Source organism: Nematolebias whitei, chromosome 2 (genome assembly GCF_014905685.2).
Source record: "Nematolebias whitei isolate Nwh7 chromosome 2, NemWhi1, whole genome shotgun sequence".
Lineage (NCBI taxonomy): Eukaryota > Metazoa > Chordata > Actinopteri > Cyprinodontiformes > Rivulidae > Nematolebias > Nematolebias whitei.
The window spans coordinates 9,140,159-9,161,712 of record NC_056499.1 but is presented as its reverse complement, the minus strand read 5'-3'; the positions used below and the strand labels follow the sequence as shown (position 1 = coordinate 9,161,712).

At 39.8% G+C, this 21,554-nt stretch overlaps 2 protein-coding genes across 2 annotated transcripts in view; both read left to right on the top strand.

Annotated features, from left to right (window-relative positions):
• The window catches only part of dcun1d2b (DCN1, defective in cullin neddylation 1, domain containing 2b), a 6,554-nt gene extending 1,565 nt beyond the window's left edge, over nucleotides 1-4,989 (top strand). Inside the window, exons 2-7 of the mRNA XM_037692980.1 lie at nucleotides 998-1,109; nucleotides 1,984-2,152; nucleotides 2,230-2,360; nucleotides 3,441-3,523; nucleotides 3,606-3,702; nucleotides 3,880-4,989. Of these exons, the coding sequence (XP_037548908.1) occupies nucleotides 998-1,109; nucleotides 1,984-2,152; nucleotides 2,230-2,360; nucleotides 3,441-3,523; nucleotides 3,606-3,702; nucleotides 3,880-3,959 (672 nt within the window). The 3' untranslated portion in view covers nucleotides 3,960-4,989. The remainder of the gene's footprint in view (nucleotides 1-997; nucleotides 1,110-1,983; nucleotides 2,153-2,229; nucleotides 2,361-3,440; nucleotides 3,524-3,605; nucleotides 3,703-3,879) is intronic.
• A 5,043-nt stretch (nucleotides 4,990-10,032) lies between these two features.
• Nucleotides 10,033-15,448, top strand: adprhl1 (ADP-ribosylhydrolase like 1). The gene is made up of 7 exons (XM_037690097.1): nucleotides 10,033-10,352; nucleotides 12,571-12,735; nucleotides 13,803-13,928; nucleotides 14,008-14,148; nucleotides 14,316-14,443; nucleotides 14,521-14,653; nucleotides 15,089-15,448. The coding sequence occupies exons 1-7, from the start codon at nucleotides 10,139-10,141 to the stop codon at nucleotides 15,256-15,258; spliced, it is 1,077 nt and encodes a 358-aa protein (XP_037546025.1). The 5' UTR covers nucleotides 10,033-10,138; the 3' UTR covers nucleotides 15,259-15,448.
• Nucleotides 15,449-21,554: the final 6,106 nt, after the last annotated feature.

Genomic DNA, 21,554 nt, shown 5'->3' with positions numbered 1-21,554 from the left:
TTTTTTTTTTTTTTTTTTTGTGGTGGGGGGGGGGGGGGGGGGGGGGGAGTTAGTCGTTCTAGTTGAAAAGCTCGAGAACTGCATTTCCCAAGACCGCTAATTTCTTCTTGCGCATGCGCGTTATGGATTTTTTGCTAGCAAGTTGGCTAAATCAGCCCGTGATAAAATGGTGGGTAAAATTCAAATAAGAGAAACTAACAGAGAGTTTTAAACTTCCGCTCAACAAGTCCCCGAACCGATACCGACTGTCACTGTCCCGGTACCTAGCTGTCCTCTAGCCAGTCTGTCAGAAATATTTAGGAAATGCAAGATCAGTTCTTGGTATTTCGAGATCGGACACCTGCACCACGTACCTTTCCCTTTTTGGAAGCTCGTCTGCGCCGCTGTTGATCCTTGTCAGGGGAGGGGGGTGCTTCCGGCGGCAATCTCGCCCTCCATGCCCAGGGAGACCCGGGTCGCTGATCCTGACCGTGTCAAGAAGTAATGTACTGTTTGATGATCGGGTGGGTCAGAGCCGCGGTTCTGCGCACTGACTGACTGTCCGAAGATTAAAGCTCCAGAATGAGGTAATTTCTAAACTTAACGGAACCACCTCGTGGATGGATCATAGTTTGGGTTTTACAAAGACATCAGCCACACCAGTCGTAACATTTAAAGCAGTTTAAAGGAGAGGCGATAATGTTTTTGACTTTGTGTGTTTGTTTTTGGAGTTAACCGAATTCAAAATGGCCGCCGCAGCTGATCATCCTTAGCGAACACAAAACTGAAATAAAACTCAGCCAATTTTACAGATGCAGAACTAAAATGTGTTGTGGTGGTAGCTGAGAGTCGTTGTTTTAACTCTAAACTTTTCCATTAACTGTTAATGTTTGACACATATCAGATGAGTTTATGAGATAAATCAGAACTTTGGGTTTGCTTTCTTGACAGGACAAGCTGAAGTCATCACACAGGGAGCAGAGGACAGACCCCCTGACCCAGAATGACCAGAAACTAGAGGTCAGCACGGACAACTTCTTCCAGAACCTGGACCGGTACTACAAACAAAGAACCCATGAAAACCTCAGTGGACCGAAAGAAGCTGGAGCAGCTTTACAACAGCTACAAAGGCGAGCTGAACTTTAAGTTGAAGCGTAAAGAAGCAAAACACTAGCTAAAAGCTAAAATGAACAAATGCTAACTAAAAACCTATGTAGCAAAATGTTGGTTAAAAGCTAAAAGTAGAAAAGGGTCAATAGAAACTAAAAGTTAAAAAAGACTAGCTGAAACATGCAAAACCTTTGCTAAAAGTAGAAAAGAGTTAAATTAAATTCAAGTGTAGCAAATACTAGCTAAAATAAGCACAAAGTCAACATGGATTAAAAAATATTAGCTGAAAATGGAAAGGGGCTAGTGAAAAGTAGCAAAAAATAAACTTAAAATGTTAGCTAAAAACTAAATGTAATAAAAGGCTGCAAAATGCAAGCTGAAAGCAAAATGCTGTCTAAAAGATAAAAGTAGTAAAAGGCTAGCTAAAAGTAACAAAAGTAAAAGAAAATGCTAAATGTAGCAAAAGGCTAACTAAAAACTAAACAAGTTTAGTTAAAATTCAGTCTAATGAAAAGCCAAAAGTAGCTAAGGATTAGCTTAAACACTGAATTAGCGAAAAGTTTAAAAGCTAAAAGTAGCAAAATGCTAACCAAAAACAGAAAAAGTTTAGCTTAAACATAAAAGTAGCAGAACCATAGCTAGAAGTAGACAAAAATAGAGCCACTTTGCAGGAGCAAACAATGTTTTTGTATGGGAAAATATCAGTTAATAAAGTTAAATATTTTGAAAAGTATAAAAGTTACAAACAAGTCATATCACTCATCTGAATGAGCCGAATGTTTTGATGAATAAACAGCTAAAATATAAGTTGGACTGCAATACGTTCGTTCACACAACGGAAACTTCAGATCTGACTTTCTGTTCCGCGCTCTCTTTTTTCTGTTTTCTTCACAGACCCTCACGATGAGAACAAGATCGGCATCGACGGGATCCAGCAGTTCTGCGATGACCTGGCTCTGAACCCGGCCAGCATCAGCGTTCTGGTGGTGGCCTGGAAGTTCAGAGCAGCCACACAGTGCGAGTTTAGCAGGAAGGAGTTCCTGGAAGGCATGACGGAGTTAGGGTAAGAGAGTATCTGAGTTAACTGCATCGGACGATGAATTATTTCTTGTTCTTTACTGTTCTCTTTGTGTCTCTCAGCTGTGACAGTCCTGGGAAACTGAAGGCCATCCTGCCCAGGCTGGAGCTGGAGCTGAGAGATGCTGCCAAGTTTAAAGACTTCTACCAGTTCACCTTCAGATTCGCCAAAAATCCAGGCCAGAAAGGTTTAGGTCAGCAGAGCATGTTGTTAAAATAGATGTGTGTCTAACACACTATCGGAAAGTATTCTGCTTGAAACCCTCTTTCTCTGTTCTTTTTATTTTAGTTTTAGAAAATGTTAGCCATTCATGATTTAGCAAGCACTCTGTTTTTTGTACATTTTCTTTAGACTACTTTCGCACACTTGCAGCTATTTTAACCATTCATACACAAAAACATCCATTTCATTCAGGTGATTGACGATGTGACTTGTTTTTTTGTAACTTTAATACTTTTCAGAATATTTAACTTTATTTACAAATATTTTCTCAATTGAAATACATGATCTTTGCAATTCCTTCAAAAACATTGTTCTCTTAAATCGGCTTTAGAAAGCTGGCCCGTTTTTAATCTTCTTATGCTACATTTAGCTTTTTGCATCTAGCATTTTGCTACTTTTAGTTTTAAATAGCTTTTTTTTATACTTTATGCTTTTTAACTTTTAGCTAAACCTTTTCTACTTGTAGCTACAGTTTTCCTACTCTAACGTTTAGCTAGCCTTTTGCTACATTTAACTACCATTTATTGCTTTCAGTTTTAAGCTAACATTTTGCTGCATTTAGCTTTTTGCTAACCTTTTACTATTTTAGCTTCTTGCCAGTTTTGCTACTTTTGGCCAGCATTTGCTCTTCTTTTTTCAACTTCAGCATTTATTAGCTGTTTGCTACTTTCAGTCTTTAGCCACCTTTTTGCTGCTTTTAGCTAACCTTTTCTAGTAACAAATTTTCCATTTTTTGTTCATAGCCAGCCTTATGCTACATTTAGCTTTTAGCTAGCCTTTTCTACATTTAGTTTCTAGTGACTATGTTGCTACTTTTGGCTTCTAGCAGCTGTTTGTTAATTTTAGATTTTAACCACCTTTTTGGGATGTTTAGCATTTGTTTTGCTGTTTTTAGCTAATGTTTTGACACTTTTAGCTATCATTTTACTATGTTTGGTTTGTACTTAGCATTTAGCTTCTTCTAGCTTTTAAGATAGTGTTCTAATTCTCTTTTTTTTTGTTACATTTCAGTTTCAGCTTTTTCAGTAGTCTCGTTATTTTTTTATTTCAGACCTAGAGATGGCTGTGGCCTACTGGAACCTGGTTCTGACGGATCGGTTCAAGTTCCTGGATCTGTGGAACCGCTTCCTCCTGGTTAGTATTGAAGATTTTCAATCATTAGCATGATGTTGAAGTATTTCATTAAGGATTTAATCCTGAGCTGTGTTGCATTCAGGAGCATCACAAGCGATCGATTCCTAAAGACACATGGAACCTCCTCCTGGACTTTGGCAACATGATTGCAGACGACATGTCCAATTATGACGAGGAAGGTGAGCTGATGAAGAGAGTCATGACCAAAAAAAACAGAAACAGAAGAACTGAAACTCTAATAAGGAAACTGTAAAGTCGAAGGAAGGAGTGTCTTTGTTTGCTGTTAACGCAGCATAAATATATATTTATTTCAGTCTGTCTGATTTCAATTCTTGTCCTTTTCACCGTCTCCTCAGGGGCCTGGCCCGTCCTCATCGACGACTTTGTGGAGTTTGCTCGGCCGATTTTGATGGCGAATAAACGCAACGCGACATAATGTTTGCTTCACGAGGTGGATGCAGTTCGTCTTTTCCTGATGGAGACTTTTGAAACAAACGAGCCACAAAGAAACCACGTCCGAGTAAGCCTGCCCGCAGTTTGAGATCAATCTGCACAAAGTTGCCTCAGAAAGGGGAGTAAAACGGAAACGCTTTTAGTCGGAAAAGAGGCTCGGCAGGAGAGGGATGGCTTTGTTGTTTTTGTCATTTGCAAGAGTGGACAGACTCTGGAGTTGCGATAAGAAAACGATGAGAACACCAAGACGAGCAGCGCCTGTGGACTCGTTAAGCACAGCGTGAATGAGCTTTATTAAATGAGGTATAAACGCAGGGAGACCTGGTCGTGAAGGTAAATCTGCATGTTTTTAACGCGACGCTGAGATAAAACGACTGCGCTCTGTCGCAATAAGAGCTGAGAAATTGTATTGTTTGTGTGTGTTTGGGTGGGGCCTGAAATGTTTTTCCTCCTGTGTTTAACGTTTTGGTAATTTGCAGAGTGAGTGAAAAATCATTTTGTATTGAGGCCGAAAAAAAAAAATAGGATGAAATTTTAGAACAGAACCATTTAAAGCATAAGAAGCATTTGGAAATGTAATTTTTAAACCGCTAAAGCTTTTATTTAGTTGTTTTTGCGTCATGTAGTCACCTGAACTCTAAGGTCTGACATTAACTATCCTGTGTGATGGAGAGCATTCACACCTGGCAGTAAACGTTACCTGCTCTGTGAGCAGATGGAGCCTCGTAACTCCGTGGACTCTGTGAGCAAAAAGACCTCCTGATTTTATCATTAACAAGTTTCAAACGCATTTGTGTGGAGTTCTTTTTAGCACAGAACTTGAAACCAACTTAATTACCTAACAGACGCAATATATGAGAAACGAAGGTACATGCACAATGATTAGTGACTTCACAGAGCAAAAATGGAATATTTTAACCCATAAACCTCCACCAAAGTTAAAAAATGTGCCTTGACAGCCGCCTCTGCGCTTTCTGTGTCGTCGCTGTAAACATAAAGCCACACTGGGTTTAATTAGGGGAATATAAAGTGACGTAACGCTGCTCGGACTGTTCTGTGACTGAAAAGAAATACGTTTTATTCTGCGTGGGTCCGGTGAGCTTTAAACAATCGGAACAAACGTTAAGCAAAACTCGCCCTAATCCACTTTGATTAATAAAATTCTGACGAAATGAGACATTTTTATTCAGAAAATATCTGATAGTTTATTCAAGAACTGTGACCTGATTGAAAACAACCAAAACAAACGATATTCGTGAGTATTTCAAAGCGTGGCTGTCGGCAGCTGAGCAGACTTGTTTTTTTTAACATCCAGGTAGTAATGCAGATGCTTGTGTGAGGTCACCTGAGTTCAGTAGGGGATCTGGACTTATTGTGTTCCGACTATCAAACATGAGGATTAAAATGAGCCAGACCACCTGTGAAAATGTTTTCACTGGACATCGGGGCCATATTTAGCGCAGTTTGTCTGCTTTGGATGGAACTGAGCTGAGTCTAAAGGGGGCCCCAGGGAAACTGATAAGATATATAAACTTTTTCCAGGTGAAAACGCTTCACCTCAACAAACTGCACGTGTACACTTTTTTTGTAATGCAGATTTTACAGCTACAAGTAGGTTTCACTTAACATTGTTTTTAAAAACTGCACAAAATGTTTGTTTACACTGTTGGGAGGTGACCTGCTGCTTTATAGGTCGAGGATGACCAATTCTGCTGCCGTCTAGGAGTGGCTGAGGATTGCAGCAGTTTTTATTGTACTATGGGCAAGTGCTAAATCAAAGACTTGAGCCTTTTTACTTTTTATCGCAGTCAGGGCAGCATATAATGTCTTTGTGCTGCTGAACACCCTGCGTCTGCTAAATGCAGCATGACGGGTAGAGCTCAGGCATCAACATCGTGTTTGCATCTCTGAGCACCAACAGTGATCTTTTTCTGCAGGTTTTTGTCGCCATAACAACTTTTTCTGTATTTTTATTTTTTTTTTGCAATTTCACAGAATCATCACTTGTTTTGGGGTAAATAGCTGCCTTTTGTTGTGTTAATAAACTCGTGTTGACGACTTCTAAACCGTACAGAGCTAAAGCTATAAGCTTCTGCTATTTTCTTTGTTTTGCCTCCAATAAGCCTTTTTTTTTTAATTGACTTTGGCTGCTTTTTCACATATTTTCTGTCTGCAAAGCATACCTCACCATTACAGCAGATTGTGCAGCGCCATTTATAAAAACGAAAGAAGAAGAAGCGCTGGACTTAAAAACAATATCTGAATGTCATATATTTAAGAAAAAAATTGGGATGCACGATATTATCAGCATGGTATCGGTATCAGCCGATATTGGTGATAAAGTTAAAATCGGACATTCCATCAAAATAATTCAACAATATAAAAGGCTCTTTTTTGTTTATATATTTATAGTGTTACATCATTTTCAGCCCCCTTGCATTTGGTAGCAGGCCACATTGATAAAGGCCATGCAGAATAGTGTATTTTAATTCCATAGTCTTTGTAAGTAGGTCTAAGGGAAAAAATATTGGTACTATCGGTTATCAGCCAAGTAAGTTTTAACATAGCAAATATCGGCCAAAAATCTAATATCGTGCATCCCTAAATAATAATGTGTCAGGAAGGGCATCCGGCGTACAAATAATTGCCATGTCTTCGTGCAGCTTAGTTGGCCGTGGCGACCCCTGAAGAAGGGAGACGTCGAAAGAAGAAAAAATAAATCCTGAGAGCTTCTCTATGCCAAGTAGATCACCTTGTTAATACTATTTTATGTCAAATTGTTATTATTAATGTGTTTTCATAGATCCAACTAAATTAGAACAGTGTTTTTGTGGCAGACTTGTTAATAAAATAATAATAATTTACCCTTTATTTATACAGGTAGTCTCATTGAGTCACGAGAACTCCTTTTCAATTAAAAAACGTCAAGATCCAATTTAAAGGTTGTTTTTCACAAAGTTGTTTTGACACCGTTTAGATTAGCAGCTTTTAATGCCTGAACGATTCATAGGTCAGAGTTAAGTGGCTTAGTAACAACATAAAAAAAACTTTTCCTCTGAAAATAATCCGTTATTGGACTGACGCTGAATGAAAAAAGAAGCCGAAGTTCAAATAAAAGCTTGAAAGCAAAACAAAGAAATGAGGGATGACTCAAGACTTATGCACAGCTCTGTAGGTGTGAATACGTGTCGGTCGTAAACTAAGGTGGTGTGGAAGAATGTAGACTTTAATAAGTTTAAACTGATTCTGAATTTTTAGCTCCGATTGAATACAATTCGGCGTCCCATCATTCATAACTTTTGATGATCGGTGTTTTGAAAGAAAACGTCCGACTCTTTTCTGTACAACAATCGTCTCAAAGCTCTGAACGAACTTTGGTCTAAGAAATGAGATATGTGAAGCTGACGCTTTGTTTCAAAGAAACGACAGTCTGTTTGGTGCCGGAACAAGAAAATGGTGCGAACAATCATGAAACATTGGTACTTCTTATTGTTTCTACTCGTGTAAATCGTTCTTGTTGAAACAGTATTACTTGTTGCTGTGAGGGGAAATGACAATTTACAAATTGAAAAACGTTTGTTCACCTTTAAAAATGTTTAATAAAGCACGTTGTTTCAAAAATCGTTCTAACATGTGGTTCTTCCTTTGACATCACTGGAGCCAGAGGTGAGTTCAATAGGAACTCTGGACCAGCTCTTTACCCTCACTAACCAGTCTACGAGAGTTTTGTGGACTCTGAGAAGACTTGACCGTGTTCCTCAAGGTACAATGTGGTGGGTGCTCCGTGAGTCTGAGATTAAAAGTCTGTTGTTATGGGCCATTCGGTCCATATACAAATGATGCAAGAGTTTGGTTCGCATAGGCCTGTCATGATAACAAATTTTGCTGGACGATTAATTGTCTCAGAAATTATTGCAATAATTTTGTTTGAAATTTGACAATAATTGGTAATTATTGTCCAATTTAAGAAGAAATGTTGGTTAATTTGTTTTGAGAGTAGTACCTTTTTTGACCACCGGATGGCAGTATAAGACTGAACCAAAGGATGGATAGTGAGGGAGCGAGCAGCGTGTCTCTTTTAAGAAAAATAGGAGGGAGGCCCCTCGCTGTCTTCGGTTTTCAAAATGGCGGACGCTCGGTGTGGTTTGAGCTCTTTAGCATAGCATTTTTCCACACAAAGCTTTTAATAAAAAAATCAGTAATCAAGTTCTCAGCTTCTTTTTGCAGGAAAAAACTACTTTTTACACAAAGGCACGGGTTTCAACCATGAATTTTTGGAGCTTCAATAAGAAAGGAGGTTTTTCCCCGAGGCCGGCCTGTTAGCTCGTAGCTTAGCTTCTCAGCTTAGCTGCTTTTAATGATCCAAACATGATTTTGGACAGTTAAAACAGATCTTAAAGAGAAAGGGAGGGGTCAGTGAAGAGCACCGGAGTTGAGCTTTTTGTCATCCAGTGTCTTCAGTAGAAAGAGAGACACAAAGAAACAATAAAGCCAATAAATGAAAATGAGGTCTATAATTTTTGTCATGCGATTAATTGATTTATTGTTTATCGTGGCAGACCTAGCTGACAGTAACCCCTTCAGGGTGAGATTTGGAATCTGCCAGTGCTGCCCGTTGTTATAACTTTTATGAACATAACTTCTTGATTCAGCCAGAAGGCAGAAATAGTCTGGTCCGTTGTGGTGAAGAGGGAGCTCCAAGGTGAAGCTCTGTTTGACGGTTGGTCTACGTTCCTACCCTCACCTGTGGTCATGAACTCTGGGTAGTGACCGGATGAACTAGGTCTCAGAAACAAGTGGTTGAAATGAGTTCTCTGCAGGGGAGCTGGACTCTCCCTTAGAAATACAGTGAGAACTTCAGCTATCTGAGATTCAGAACTGCTGCTCCTCCACATCCAGAGGAGCCCGTTGAGTTGGGTCAAGCAGCTGGTAAGGATAGACGCCTCTCAAGGGAAGTTTTCCAGGAATGTTCAACTGGGAGGAGACCCGATGGAGGACATGGTGGAGACACTTTTTCTCTGGGCTGGCCAGGGAACGCCTTGGAATCCTCCCAGAAGGGCTGGAAAAGTTGGCTGTGGAAAGAGATGTCTGGGCCTAGCTGCTCAAACTGCTGCCCCTGAGGTCTGAATCCAGAACAAGTGGCAGGTAATGAATGAATGGACCTGAACAAGTAACATGACATTTTTGGACAAAGATAAATGTGTCATATACAATACAATGGTTTTTGTTCTGATACAAACCTTGAGGCCATCAAGTGTTTATCCAAGCCTACATGGAAGCATTCAGAAATACATGATCACATGACAGCAGTGAATGTGGAAAGAAGTGGGGAAAATGAAGAGATCCAGCCTTCCCAGCTGAGCGTTAAGATGACTCGGCCTGGCAACAGTTGTCCCTTATTAGGTTGCATTCCTTCTGCGTATCATCACCGGCTCTTCTGGTAACACTTTCTTTATTCTGCATATATTCAGGAACCTACTCAAGACTAACAGGATTATATGAGGAGTTTGACTCAAGAGTGGCAACATCGCCTGAAGAAGAATAAAGAAATCGAGAAGGTGGGTAACTCTTAAAGGCCAAAACAAATGAAGTCATGGCAGGAAATCTTTATTATTACATTTCAAAATAGTATTTAATTAACGAGGCAGTTTGGAGGGTGATGCCCACTTCCTGTCATCCTCCCATGGGACAGCTGGGATCCTGCTACGCTCCAGCAGCTGGACATGCTTGCACTCGCGTCCAGCAGCACATTAGCATCTCTTTGACTGCGTCCAGCCCTGATTGCAGCTCCGCACAACGTCATCCAGCCTTTAGGCTCTGGGACCAGGGGGGGATTGCCTTTTTAGGAGACACCTGATCACAGCTCCACTCATCGCCACCACCCAACAGAAGAGGCTGATAATGCAGCGCTTTCATGTTGGAGCTTTTGCCAACCGAGACTTGAGCGTTTCAAAGTTGAAACACTAGAAGAGAGCTTTGAGGGTGGGAAAGCTGGTGGAGCTCTAAGGGAGCAGAGGCAGATTTGAACTCTGAGATGCTTTGGAATAAATAAACCAACAAGGAGGTTTGCACCAAGAGCAACCAAAGTCCAAGTTCTCCACTCAGGAGTATTTTTTTGTTTCTGTTTTGGTGAGCCAATGTGAAAGAACCTGCAGCTGAATCATGGAGAAATTCAAAGCAGCCATGGTCCTGGGCGCTGCTGGTGACGCTTTGGGCTACAGAAAGGGTCGGTGGGAAGGCTGCACATCAGGCAAGAAGATCCAGGAGGAGCTGGCTTCTCTGGGGGGATTGGGGGCCCTGAAACTGGACCCCGATAACTGGCCCCTGAGCGACGCAGCACTGATGCACATGACCACAGCCGAAGCCCTTATTACAGGTAGATTTGATGTTAAAAAATAAAATAAAGTCATTGTTTGAAGATAGTTTAAAAAATGGACATGACAGTTACATTAAATACTAATTTATAGAAGATCAAACCATAATTATTTGCATTATTTTTCTGTAAATTTACATTTAATTTGAAATAAATCAAAAAAGTAGCATCACAGGTTTAAAAACACTGACAAGTTCAGATTAGGGAGTCTGTTTTATTAAAAAAAACCTCTGAATTTCTTCTCCTTCAAAGTTGATGGAAACTGACAGGTGAACGTCTAAAACTGCCAAAATGCCGTCATCAAAGAAAATCTTAATTCACTTTTTAAATGTCCTCATCCAAATGTCACCCTAAACCCCCGCCGGATGTTAACTGGCACTGAGGAGTCCAAAATAGCCCACTTTGGAAAAGCTGATCCTCTGAACAATGGCCTCTGTAATCTTCTCATGTAGTGTTCTGGCTGCAGATGCAGCTTATCGCCAACGACAGCGGTTCCAAGAAAAGATGGTGATGACATCTCTTGAGATTATGAAGCCCCATTTAGCTCCAATCCAGCGTGCCATTCCCTATACATCCACACGAGCCAGGCATGTAAAGCATGTTGTTTATGTTCTGGGTTCAAGATGTTTTTATTGTTCCACAGAGGCTATCTGAGGTACAGCAGCAGACATAAACACATTTTACACATCTCATTCCTGAGGCCCACAGCTGCTGGAATAAAAGATTTCTTGAGTATTTGAAGGAAACATAACAAACCTTGAGGAATGGTTGGCGTCAAAGAAAGTAGATGTGGCGTGACCTTCTGTATCTTCAGTTTGTCTAGATCTTTCCCAGCGTAGACTAATAATCACTGAACTTTCAGATTGTAAACTTATTCTTCTCAGAAGCCATTAAAATATTAAAAAGTGCCATCTGACACTTTACGTGCTAAACTTTTAAAGATACTAATTACAAGTTATGAAATCAAACACAAAAAGTTTATTCTGGGCTATGGTGCAGTTTGAAAGAGTTTACTCTGGTAGTTTTCTAGTTATTTTGATATGCAATTCTGAAATGCGGGTATGCACTTAACATAAACAAAGATTTTTTTTTTAAATCTACACCTCCCTAACTATTCTGAGTGTAAATACAGTACATTAGAATTGTTAACCTTCCATGGACGTCACCAATGTTGACCTATCTACAGTCACTGCGGCCGTTTTCTTAGATAAGCAAACACAAGTTTTTAATTAAAGGACACATTAACCATGAAATTAAAAAAATGCTTGAAACTGATTTATTTAGTAATGTTTTTAGGCTGATCTTCATACAGTAACTTTGCAATGAATGCTGCAAGTTTTTCCTTTCCACCGTTGCCCTCATGCTTGATCAAGATGAGAGTTTGCGATGGAGTTAAACTCAAAGCGGTCTGCTCCACAGATATATAGTGTTAAATTATTATTTTTATATATTAATGTTTCTGCTAACTTATTATTTTTATATATGAATGTTCCTGTTCAGTGCCCTGAGATGACTTCTGTTGTGACTTGGCACTATCTAAATAAATTTAACTGAACTGAATTTAATTGAAAATCTCATATAATCCGTTAGCCCTCAGAGTACGTGTTAGGGATCAGTCTCAGCCACCACCAAGTTTTCGCCCAAAATCAGTTAAACTGTCCAAGTTACGAACATTTTGTGTTGGATAAGGTTGATTAGCTGTTCACTCGTTAATGAGGTACTTTGCTAAACGACAGAGACACCGGCAATTACGTGATCACATGTAATTCGTGTACGGCATTTTTTGGCGGACATATTTAAAAAGTTACTTTAAAATTCGAGCTAATACTTCCTGAATATCTATTTAGACAAACCTGAAATACTTTCAAAGTCTCGTTGTTAGTAAAGATAGATAATCCCAAACTGCTCAAAACATAAGGTTTATAAGTAACTAGGTAGATTGTAGAAGTGACTCATTCTGGACCTCAGGTATTCTGGCTCTAATCTGAGGTGTGGTAGTGAGGCTAAATTTAGCACCACTTATCTCACTCTGCATGCCAGTCCTGCTTAGTGTGTGTGTGTTTTGTTACCTTTGTAGGCCATTTTCCTGTACCTTGTCAGGACCGGTAGTCCATGTGGAGACGAAAGTCTGATCCAATGCAGTGGAAGGTCATTTATGGGTTAGGTTTAACCGAATGTCCTAATAAGATAGAAATGCAAACTTGTGTGTTTGTGTGTCCAGATTACTGGTGTCTGGAGGACCTGTACAGGGAGTTGGTGCGTCTCTATGTTGAAGCCATGGTGTCCCTCCAGGGTCGAGCCCCTGATCCGGCCACAGTGGAAACTTGTGTTCACCTCAAACCTCACAACTTCCTGCTCGCTTGGCACACGCCTTTTAATGAAAAGGGTAACCGAAAATATATGCTTTTTGTGAAATATAAACCTTAAAAAGTCTGCTGAAATTTGATGAAGAGGCTAAAACTGGGTTAAAGCATAGCCAAAAACTAAAACAGTAGCTGAAAGTAGCAAAAAGCTAGTTAAAAGATAAAAGTAGCAAAATGTTGACTCAAAGCTAAGGTAACAAAACTCTAGTTAAAATCAATAATAGGTTAGTTAAAAGCTAAAAGTATCAAAAGGTTAGCTTAAAGTAGCAAAAGCCTATCTGAAAGCTAAAATTAGCAAAATGGTAGCTAGAAGCTCAAACAGCAAATCAATAGCAATAGCTATAACAATAGCTAAAACCAACCATGTGTTAGCTAAAACCTATAAATAGTAAAAAGTCAGCTAGAAATAGCATACCACTAGTTGGAAGCTAAAAGTAGTAAGATATAAGTTAAAAGGTCAAAGTAGCAAAAACTTGATAAAAGTAGCAAACCACTAGCTAAAAGCAAAAACCACTAGCTAAAAGTAACAAAATGTTAGCTAAAAAGGTAAAAGACTAATTAAAAACTACAAGCAGTAAACAGTAGCCAAAAGGTAAAAATAACAAAACGTTAGCTAACAATAACAAAAGGCAGGCTAAAAGTAATAAAACAATCTGGAAATAGTAAATAATAGCTAAAAAAAAAGTAGCAGACGATAGCTATAAGCTAATGTCGCAGAATAGTAGGTAAAAGCTAAAAGTAACAAAAAAACTAGCTAAAGTTAAAAGTTGCAGACTGGTGGCTAAAAGCTAATAGCAGAATGGTAGCTAAAAACAAACAAAAAAAATTATCATAAGAAGACAAAATTAGATCCAGTAGATCGGAAACAGGACCCTATGGAGCTGCGACCCGTTCAGGAAGTAGAACAATGTTTTTGAAGGAACTGAAGGGATTTTTATGTTTCTCCATGAGCAAAAATCAGCAAAAGTGAAATGTTTGGACAAATATAAACGCTACAAAAAACAAAAGTCACTGCACCCATCTATTAAATGAGCTAAACATTTTGGTATGTGAATGGTTTTAACTGCTAAAAGTGTGTATTTGTTCCCAGGGTCGGGGTTCGGAGCAGCAGCTAAAGCCATGTGCATCGGGATGAGATACTGGCAGCCTGAGAGAACAGAGAGCCTGGTTGAGGTCAGCATCGAGACCGGCAGGATGACCCACAACCACCCAACAGGTATGACTTGCACTCTGCGTTAAAAGGTCACGAAGTTAACACTTTTTTTGAAGTTACTTGTGTTGTTACTTGGCTTCAGGCTTCCTTGGCTCCCTGACAACAGCCCTGTTTGCGTCCTATGCGATCCAGGGGAAGCCTGTTGTGACATGGGGCCGTGAGCTCATGAAGGTCATCCCTCGTGCTGAGGAGTACTGCAGGAAGACCATACGGCACATGGCAGGTGGTGCTAATGTTCAGAAGACACATCAGTTTAAATCTTGTATCTCTAAACCACAACAATAACAAAAAGAGTGTCCACTTTATGACTGATGCAGAAAGCTAAGTTTAGGTTTGGTGTGCAGATGTTGACTCGGCAAATACAGAAAATGTTTGTTCGTTCTTGTGCAGAGTATCAAGAAAACTGGTTTTACTTTGAGGCCAAGTGGCAGTTTTTCCTCGAAGAGCGAGAGATTGAAAAGGAGGGACAGAACCGGCCCTCATTTCCTGATCGCTATGATGCGGAGGAAACGGATAAAGTAAGATGGACTTTTAGCTATTCTTTCTAATCATTCATTGTTAGTAATAACAGATGTTATTATTCCCCTCCGAACAGATGTACAAGCGTTGGAGCTCAGAGGGTCGTGCAGGCCGGAGAGGGCACGACGCTCCCATGATAGCATATGACGCCTTACTGGCTGCAGGAAGCGACTGGGCTGAGCTGTGCAACCGGGCTATGTTTCATGGAGGTGAGAACCTCACGTTACCGGACCTGTAAGGTGTTTTTAAGTACACGCTACTATGCTGTAAAACAAAGGATTTTGAACAGTGTTAAGGGTAACCGCAAACTGCGAATTCAAACATTGCAGAAGGTTAGTCTGAACCATGCCAAATGATGAAGTTTGATATCGTTTACTCAGGTAGTTTTCAAGATATGTCGTTATGGAGTTCTTAAATGCAGGTATGCGCTCAACGTAAACAAAGCTCTTTTATCTTTTCTCAACAAATTTGACATCATGCATAAAATGACCAAGCTTCACAAGATTTACATATTACATTATTATTTTGCGTTTAGGTAATTTTAATTAAAAAAAATATAGGTTATAATCCACCCAAAAAATCAACTCAAATTTTATTGGTTAAAACTCAACAGTTTGTTTTTACAGTGTATGTTGCTCTTTCAGGCGAGGGAGAAGCCACCGGCCTGATCGCAGGTTGTCTCTTCGGCCTCATGCACGGCCTGAGCTCGGTCCCCCAGAACCTGTACCAGGATCTGGACAAGAGAGGTCGGCTGGAGGAGCTGGGAGAAGCCCTGTACAAGGCTGCGTCTGCAGAGAAATGCACAGACAAGTAATCCTGATCTCCACTGACCTGAACTCTGCAGGCTGTCAGAGGAACTGAATCTGATGCTAACACCACTCCCCTCCTCGCCCCTCGAAGCGTCCTGTCCTCTGCTCACTTCTTTCGCTTTGCTGTCCTTGATTTATTTTTTCTGTCCACTATCCACAGATATGTCACAAATTTTAAAAAGTAAAGACATCCGCCACTCCAGATGAGCTCGTATCTCTTGTCATACAGCTATAATCAGAACTTGTAGTCTTGTGTTTTTGTATAGCTTGACTTTTTGCCACAAATCCTAATTTTTATCAGTTTTGACTCCTTTTTAAATTTTTTGGTAACTTGAAAAGTTGCATTAATAAATATTTTAATTCCTCTTCCTGATGTTCACTTTTTCTTGAGCTAACTTTTGTTAACTTTGACCGCTAAGAGAATCTAATTAATTATAATCTGTATTTTTGTTTTTAAGCAAAACCTGAACGATTTCCGTCCTTTGAAAAGGTTTTCACACTCTGTTAACTTTCCCACATTTTGTTCCATCACAACCCAAATATTTTACCATGATTTTGCGAGATAGACAAATACAAAGTTACATATGAAGTTCTTCTTTGTAACGTAGTTCAGGTTCAGTCAGACTGGGTGGAGAGTGTCTGTGAACAGTTCAGGTCTTGCCCCAGACTCTCAGTTGGATTCAGGTCTGGACTTTGACTGGGTCGACTAACCCATGGGTGGATGTTTCGGGTCTTTGTCTTGCTGGAAGGTAGACCCCTGCCCCAGTCTGGAGTCTTCAGCCTCTATCAGGTTTTCTGTCCTGCATTTAGCTTCATCCATCTTCCCATCAGTTCTGACCAGCTCTCCCCACAGCAGGAAGCTGCCACTACCGTGTTTCACAGTGCTGGTGGTGTGTTCAGGGTCATGTGCAGTATTTTAGTGTTAATTTTTGATCGGATCTGAGCAGAGCGCCTACTTTCATGTTTGCTGTGTCCCCACATTTCCTGTGTCTTTCTTTCAGCTCGGTTTTTTCTTGCCACTTCTCCATAAAAGCCAGATTTGTGGAGTTCCCTTGGACAGTCTCCCACCTGAGCTGTTGATCTCTGCAGCACCTCCAGTATTACCACAGGGCTGCTTCTCAGATCAATGCTCTCCTTGCCCTGTCTGTCACTTTAGGTGGAGGGTCATGTCTTGGTTGGTTTGCAGTTACTCTATCCATTGATGATGTTCAGAGATGAACAAAGCTTTATGAGATGTTCAAAGGTTGGATTATTGTTTTATAACCTAACCCTGCTTTAAAATTCTCTACAACTTTGACCTTAAATATATATATATAAAAAAAAAACTTAAAAATGCAAATTTACTTGTTTTCTTGTTGGTTGAAGATATTTCATTGTTCATCCAAAGAGCTTTCTGAGTTCAGACTGAAATGTGCTGGGTTCCCTGGCCCTGTGATACATTCACATGCAGATGAATCCACTCCCTGCCCTCCCGAGGGTCATTAGTGGTTTGTCTGGTCTTCTTGAGAAGAGTTTTTGTCACATATATTGTGGTATGAATTGACACAAAACTGGCAGGGAATCAAATCCAGAGTAGCTTTGTCTCCATCTTCTACTGCTTGTCTGTAGTCAGATCGCAGAAGAAACAGGCTCAAGACGAGAACCCCACACCGTCTTCCTAGCGACACTCTCCAGCGCCTCCTGAGGGATCCCAAGGTGTTCCCAGGCCAGAGAGAAAAAAATTATCCCTCCACTGAGTTCTGGGTCTGCCCTGAGGTCTCTTTCCAGTGGGATGTGCCCAAAAAACCTCCAAAGGGAGACGTCCAGGAGACATCCTAATCAGATATCTGACCAAACCACCTCAGCTGACTCCTATCAATGCAGAGGAGCAACAGGTACTTAGAGCCACCCTACAGAAAAGGCTTGTTTCAGCAGCTTGTATCCAGGATTTTGTTCTTTCAGTCCTGATCTGAACCTTATGACCGCAGGTGTTGGAGTGACAGACCAATAAACTGAGAGCTTTGCCTTTCGACTCAACTCTTTCTTCACCATGACTGACCAAAGCAACGTCCTACTTACTGAGGATGAGGCCTCATCCCTCTCACAGGCCATCCTATCACTCATGAACAAAAAGCCCAGATACTTGAACTCCTCCACCTGAGGCGGAGGCGTCTTTGCAAGTTCTGGAAAGCTGAAACCTGAGGTCTTCCCTTGTTTAGCCCTCCTGCTGTCCTTGGGTCAAAATGATCCACAAGGTTTTAATGTTAAGACTGAGGTCTTGTACTTTATTTTGACTAAAAGACAGCAGGAGGGTTAAAGATGTTTATTTTATTTATTTATTTATTTTTAGCAAAGAGCTTCTTTCACCGCTTTTATATTTTTATTTTAACTTTTAGGATTTGCAATGTTCTGGACGAGTGAGAATCAACAGAAACATTGTTCCTTGGTCTTCATGATGACTGATCTCTAATGTTCTGTTAACTTCACAGGCCTTCACAGAACAGCTGGGTTTATACTGAGATTAAATTACACACAAGCGGACTATATTTGGTGACTTTGACAGCAGTGAATTTTAATTCAGGGCATTAAAAAAACATAGTTTTTATATTTATATTTGTTAAAATATATATAAACCATGAAACATCTTCCTTTCACTTTGTGTTACATAAAATCCCAGTAGACTATGGTGACTTTTGTTGTAACATGACAAAATGTGGAAAAGGTTTAGCAGTTTTCTTTTATCTAAACTAAAATCAGAAGCAGATACCCAAATCATTTCAACTTATCTCTCGATAACAAACATTTTGTTCACAAACAAAATGTGAAATAGTTTCAAGTTGCAGAACAAGTTGTTTTTATGTGATTAAGCTACAGTCTGAATCTAAAAACTGATAATTAAAATGGACCGATGATGCATCGAGTGCCTATTCTCCCGTTTTCCCTTAACTTTGTTTACTTTTAGAAATGCTTTTTATAATTTTCTTTATCTTTTTATTCCTTTTTCCCTGAACTAATTACCCGTAACATTTGATTCACTTCAAAACTGAATATCTAAGACCCTCGCTTTTTTCTGCAGGCATAAAACGACTAATGGAATATTCAGTTCAAATACTACTTTTAATATAATCTGACAGATTAACAAAGTAGAAAACTATTGTGAAGTTATGTAAAAAAGAATTGTTTTGGGCGTTTAATGAAGTAAAAAACTGCTCAGTAAAAAATGTTGATTTCATTTTGCTACAAATATTAATGTTTATTTTAATCATCAGTTTTAATAAACTAATAAAGCTGCAGGGATTAAGTTGTACATATCCTTTATTCTCTGTAGACCAGATTCACTGAAAACCAGGATCGGCCCTGACGCCTGTAAAGTGATGAAGCTAATTAGAGACCCAAAATGCAGACCGGCACTTCGGGGGATTCTGGAGAGCCTTCTACGTTACCTAACAGAGGACCTGGCCAAGAGGACTCCCAGAACCGAGAGTCCTGATCTACAGAGTGAGACTTTTGTGAACCGGACAAAAACTTCTGAGATAAGTTCCAACAATTTTAACAAATTTCATTTGGATACACGAGAAAACCGACTACCAACGAGGAGCGGAGGAGATCTAGGACCTAAGGACCAAATATGTCGGCGGCTCACCTCATTCCAGCTGCTTCAGTCCAAGTTCTTAAAGTCCTCGCCCAAACCCTACATCTCACATCAGAGGGAGGTGGGAACTCTGTCCTCTGGCAGAGGATCGCCTCGTCAAGATAAAGACACCAAACGAGACACGAGGGACCAAACAAAAAGAGCGCAAGGACCAAAAAGACGGGGCAGCGTGAAGGAGATGGTGGCCAAGTTTGCCATGGCTGAGCAGAAAGAACAAGGACTGAAAACCCAGAAGAAAGAACCGATACAATTTGGAAGAGGGATCCTCTTGAGCTCCTTAGTGGAGACGTTTGAGAACGTAGCAATTGTTCGCAAGAAAGGCGACTTGAAGTTTTCACACGAGAAGCTTTCTGGAGGAGTCAGAGTTCCTTCTACAGTCAAAGAGAAGGTGGATCGTCTTGAGAGAGAGAAAGAACGGCCGTCAGATCAAACTGCCAAACAAAACCCTCTGAAGCAAACAAAACGAGGCCAAGAACCAGGACCGGGTGGTGCAGTAAATATTTCAACCAAAGCAAACTCGTGCACAGAAGGTGAGAAAGATTTTAAATCGGAGCAAACGCATCCTACAAAAAAGGTGCTTTGCAGTCGGTTAAAACTAAACAAAAATCAAACTTACGATGAAAACGTTAAAGATGGACGGTCGGCGCCGTTCATTAAGCTCCAAACCACGTCTAATGAAGCTGATGTTACTGCAAGAACAGTCAAATTTGGACATCAGGAGTTTCTTTCTTCAACCTCTGCATGCGAGTGGTCACCACCACAACCTGGCAGAGCTCTTCTGCAAGAAGAGCTCCCGCTGACCTGGCATGTCGCCACCGCCGTGACCTGCTCACCGGTCCGGTCCACGTGTGTCCACTCCTCTCCTGCGCAAAACCTACGGGAGGCCTTTGAATGTACAAACCTGGACAAGAAAACAAGGAAAACCACAAACCATTCATGTGATGGCCTGGAATCATCTCCCAGAGGATCGGCTGCAGATGAATCCTTAGTAAAACTACCTGAAACTGATGTGAAGCCAAGGATTGAAGCTGTAGCAAATGGAGACCTAAAGCTCCCACTGACCGGTCAAAAAGGGTGTGTCGACCCATTTAATGGTGCGAACCATATTAAGCTTTCCTCTCAAACAGACCCAACTCCTCGCACTAAAAACCTGCAGTTTCAGTGTAATGTGACGGATCTTGGCACAACTTTAGAAAGTTTTCAAGACGTTGGCTCAAACTGTTCTTGTTGTATTAGCAAACCTGGATTAACTAAAGAGAAATCATTAGAAGAAAATGTCTTGGAGGCCTTAGAAAAAGGAAAAGGAGAGTGGAGATGTTTGGAAAACAGGGATTTTGGAACACCACAAAGATTTGGTCTTTCTGTAGACACCACCGACGATTATGCATTTAAAGACCGCGAGCTATCATTAACGCCGTTTCAACCCAAAAGAGACGACAAACAGAAACCAAAGTATAAAACAATCAATTATGAAGATCCTTCAGTCAAAGAAACATATAAACCCAAAATTATACGGTTCACTGATACCTTTGATTTCTAGGCTGGCGCAGGAAGTCACAGTTTTTACCGTTTTTCAAGAAAGCGTAATAAATTATGGTTATTTTTTGTTAGTAAACTTCCATTTAAAAACTCTGAATGTATTTTGTATTCAGTTCCACAAAAGGATGAACATAGCAATAAAAGAGTTCACAACTTACATAAATATATAGTAAAATCAATAAACAGCATCAGTTTGAAGATTTAGACTTAATAATTTATTACATTTCATTGTTTTGTTTTTTTAACTGGTTACAGTTTCATTTAGTATTTTTGTAATCTCTGTTTGAAGTACTCAACTTTTAGCAGCGTTTAAATAAAAATGGCTATTAATCAGAAAATAAATATATGCTGTACATAAACCCTTAATTGCTTTATGACCAATTTAAGATTATTTGTATGTTCTGCTTGTTTAAAAGTTTAACCGATTATCTTTATGGTTCTTTAGTTCGTGCCTATTTTTGTGCTCGGCTACAGAATAACGTCCAACAAACTCCTGCAGAGAGAGAGCGAGCTCAACTGGGCTTAAAATGGGACAAAGTGAGTTTTGTTCAGAGCGGATGAATGGTCAAACAGCCGAGCCAAATATGTCAGTAGTTGGAGGTCCATTCATGTCCCTGATCCAATAAAGTTTGCACAAAAAGGGGATTTATTTTAACAAAAGAAAAAGAAAAGGAGGCCTACATATGTCTATGACTGTCTAATGTAAATTAAGACATATCAAAACTATTGTTTGTATATTGTTGTTTTAGCTGTTTCACAAATAAAATAATGTTTCTTTGCCATTCCTCTGAAACAAGGAACATATGTAGTTTTACTAGTAATTGCCACTAACTCTGCAGTAATTCTACCAGAAATTAAAATAAGTATTTTGATGGCAGCAATATGTCTCAGTGCTCTAGATTCACTCAAAACATGATTAAATAATATTGAGTTTGTGGGATTTTATTTTATCTAGTAAAGTTACCCAATCCCTAATTTGATTAAAAAAATTATATAATTACAAACTATCTTGAAAACATGACTAATAATTATGTGATACTGTCAGACAAAGCTGATGTCAATTAATGTATTTTGCTTTTTTGTTTTTAACTATTTCTATTTATTGATTAAAAAATAACTTGAAAGAACCTT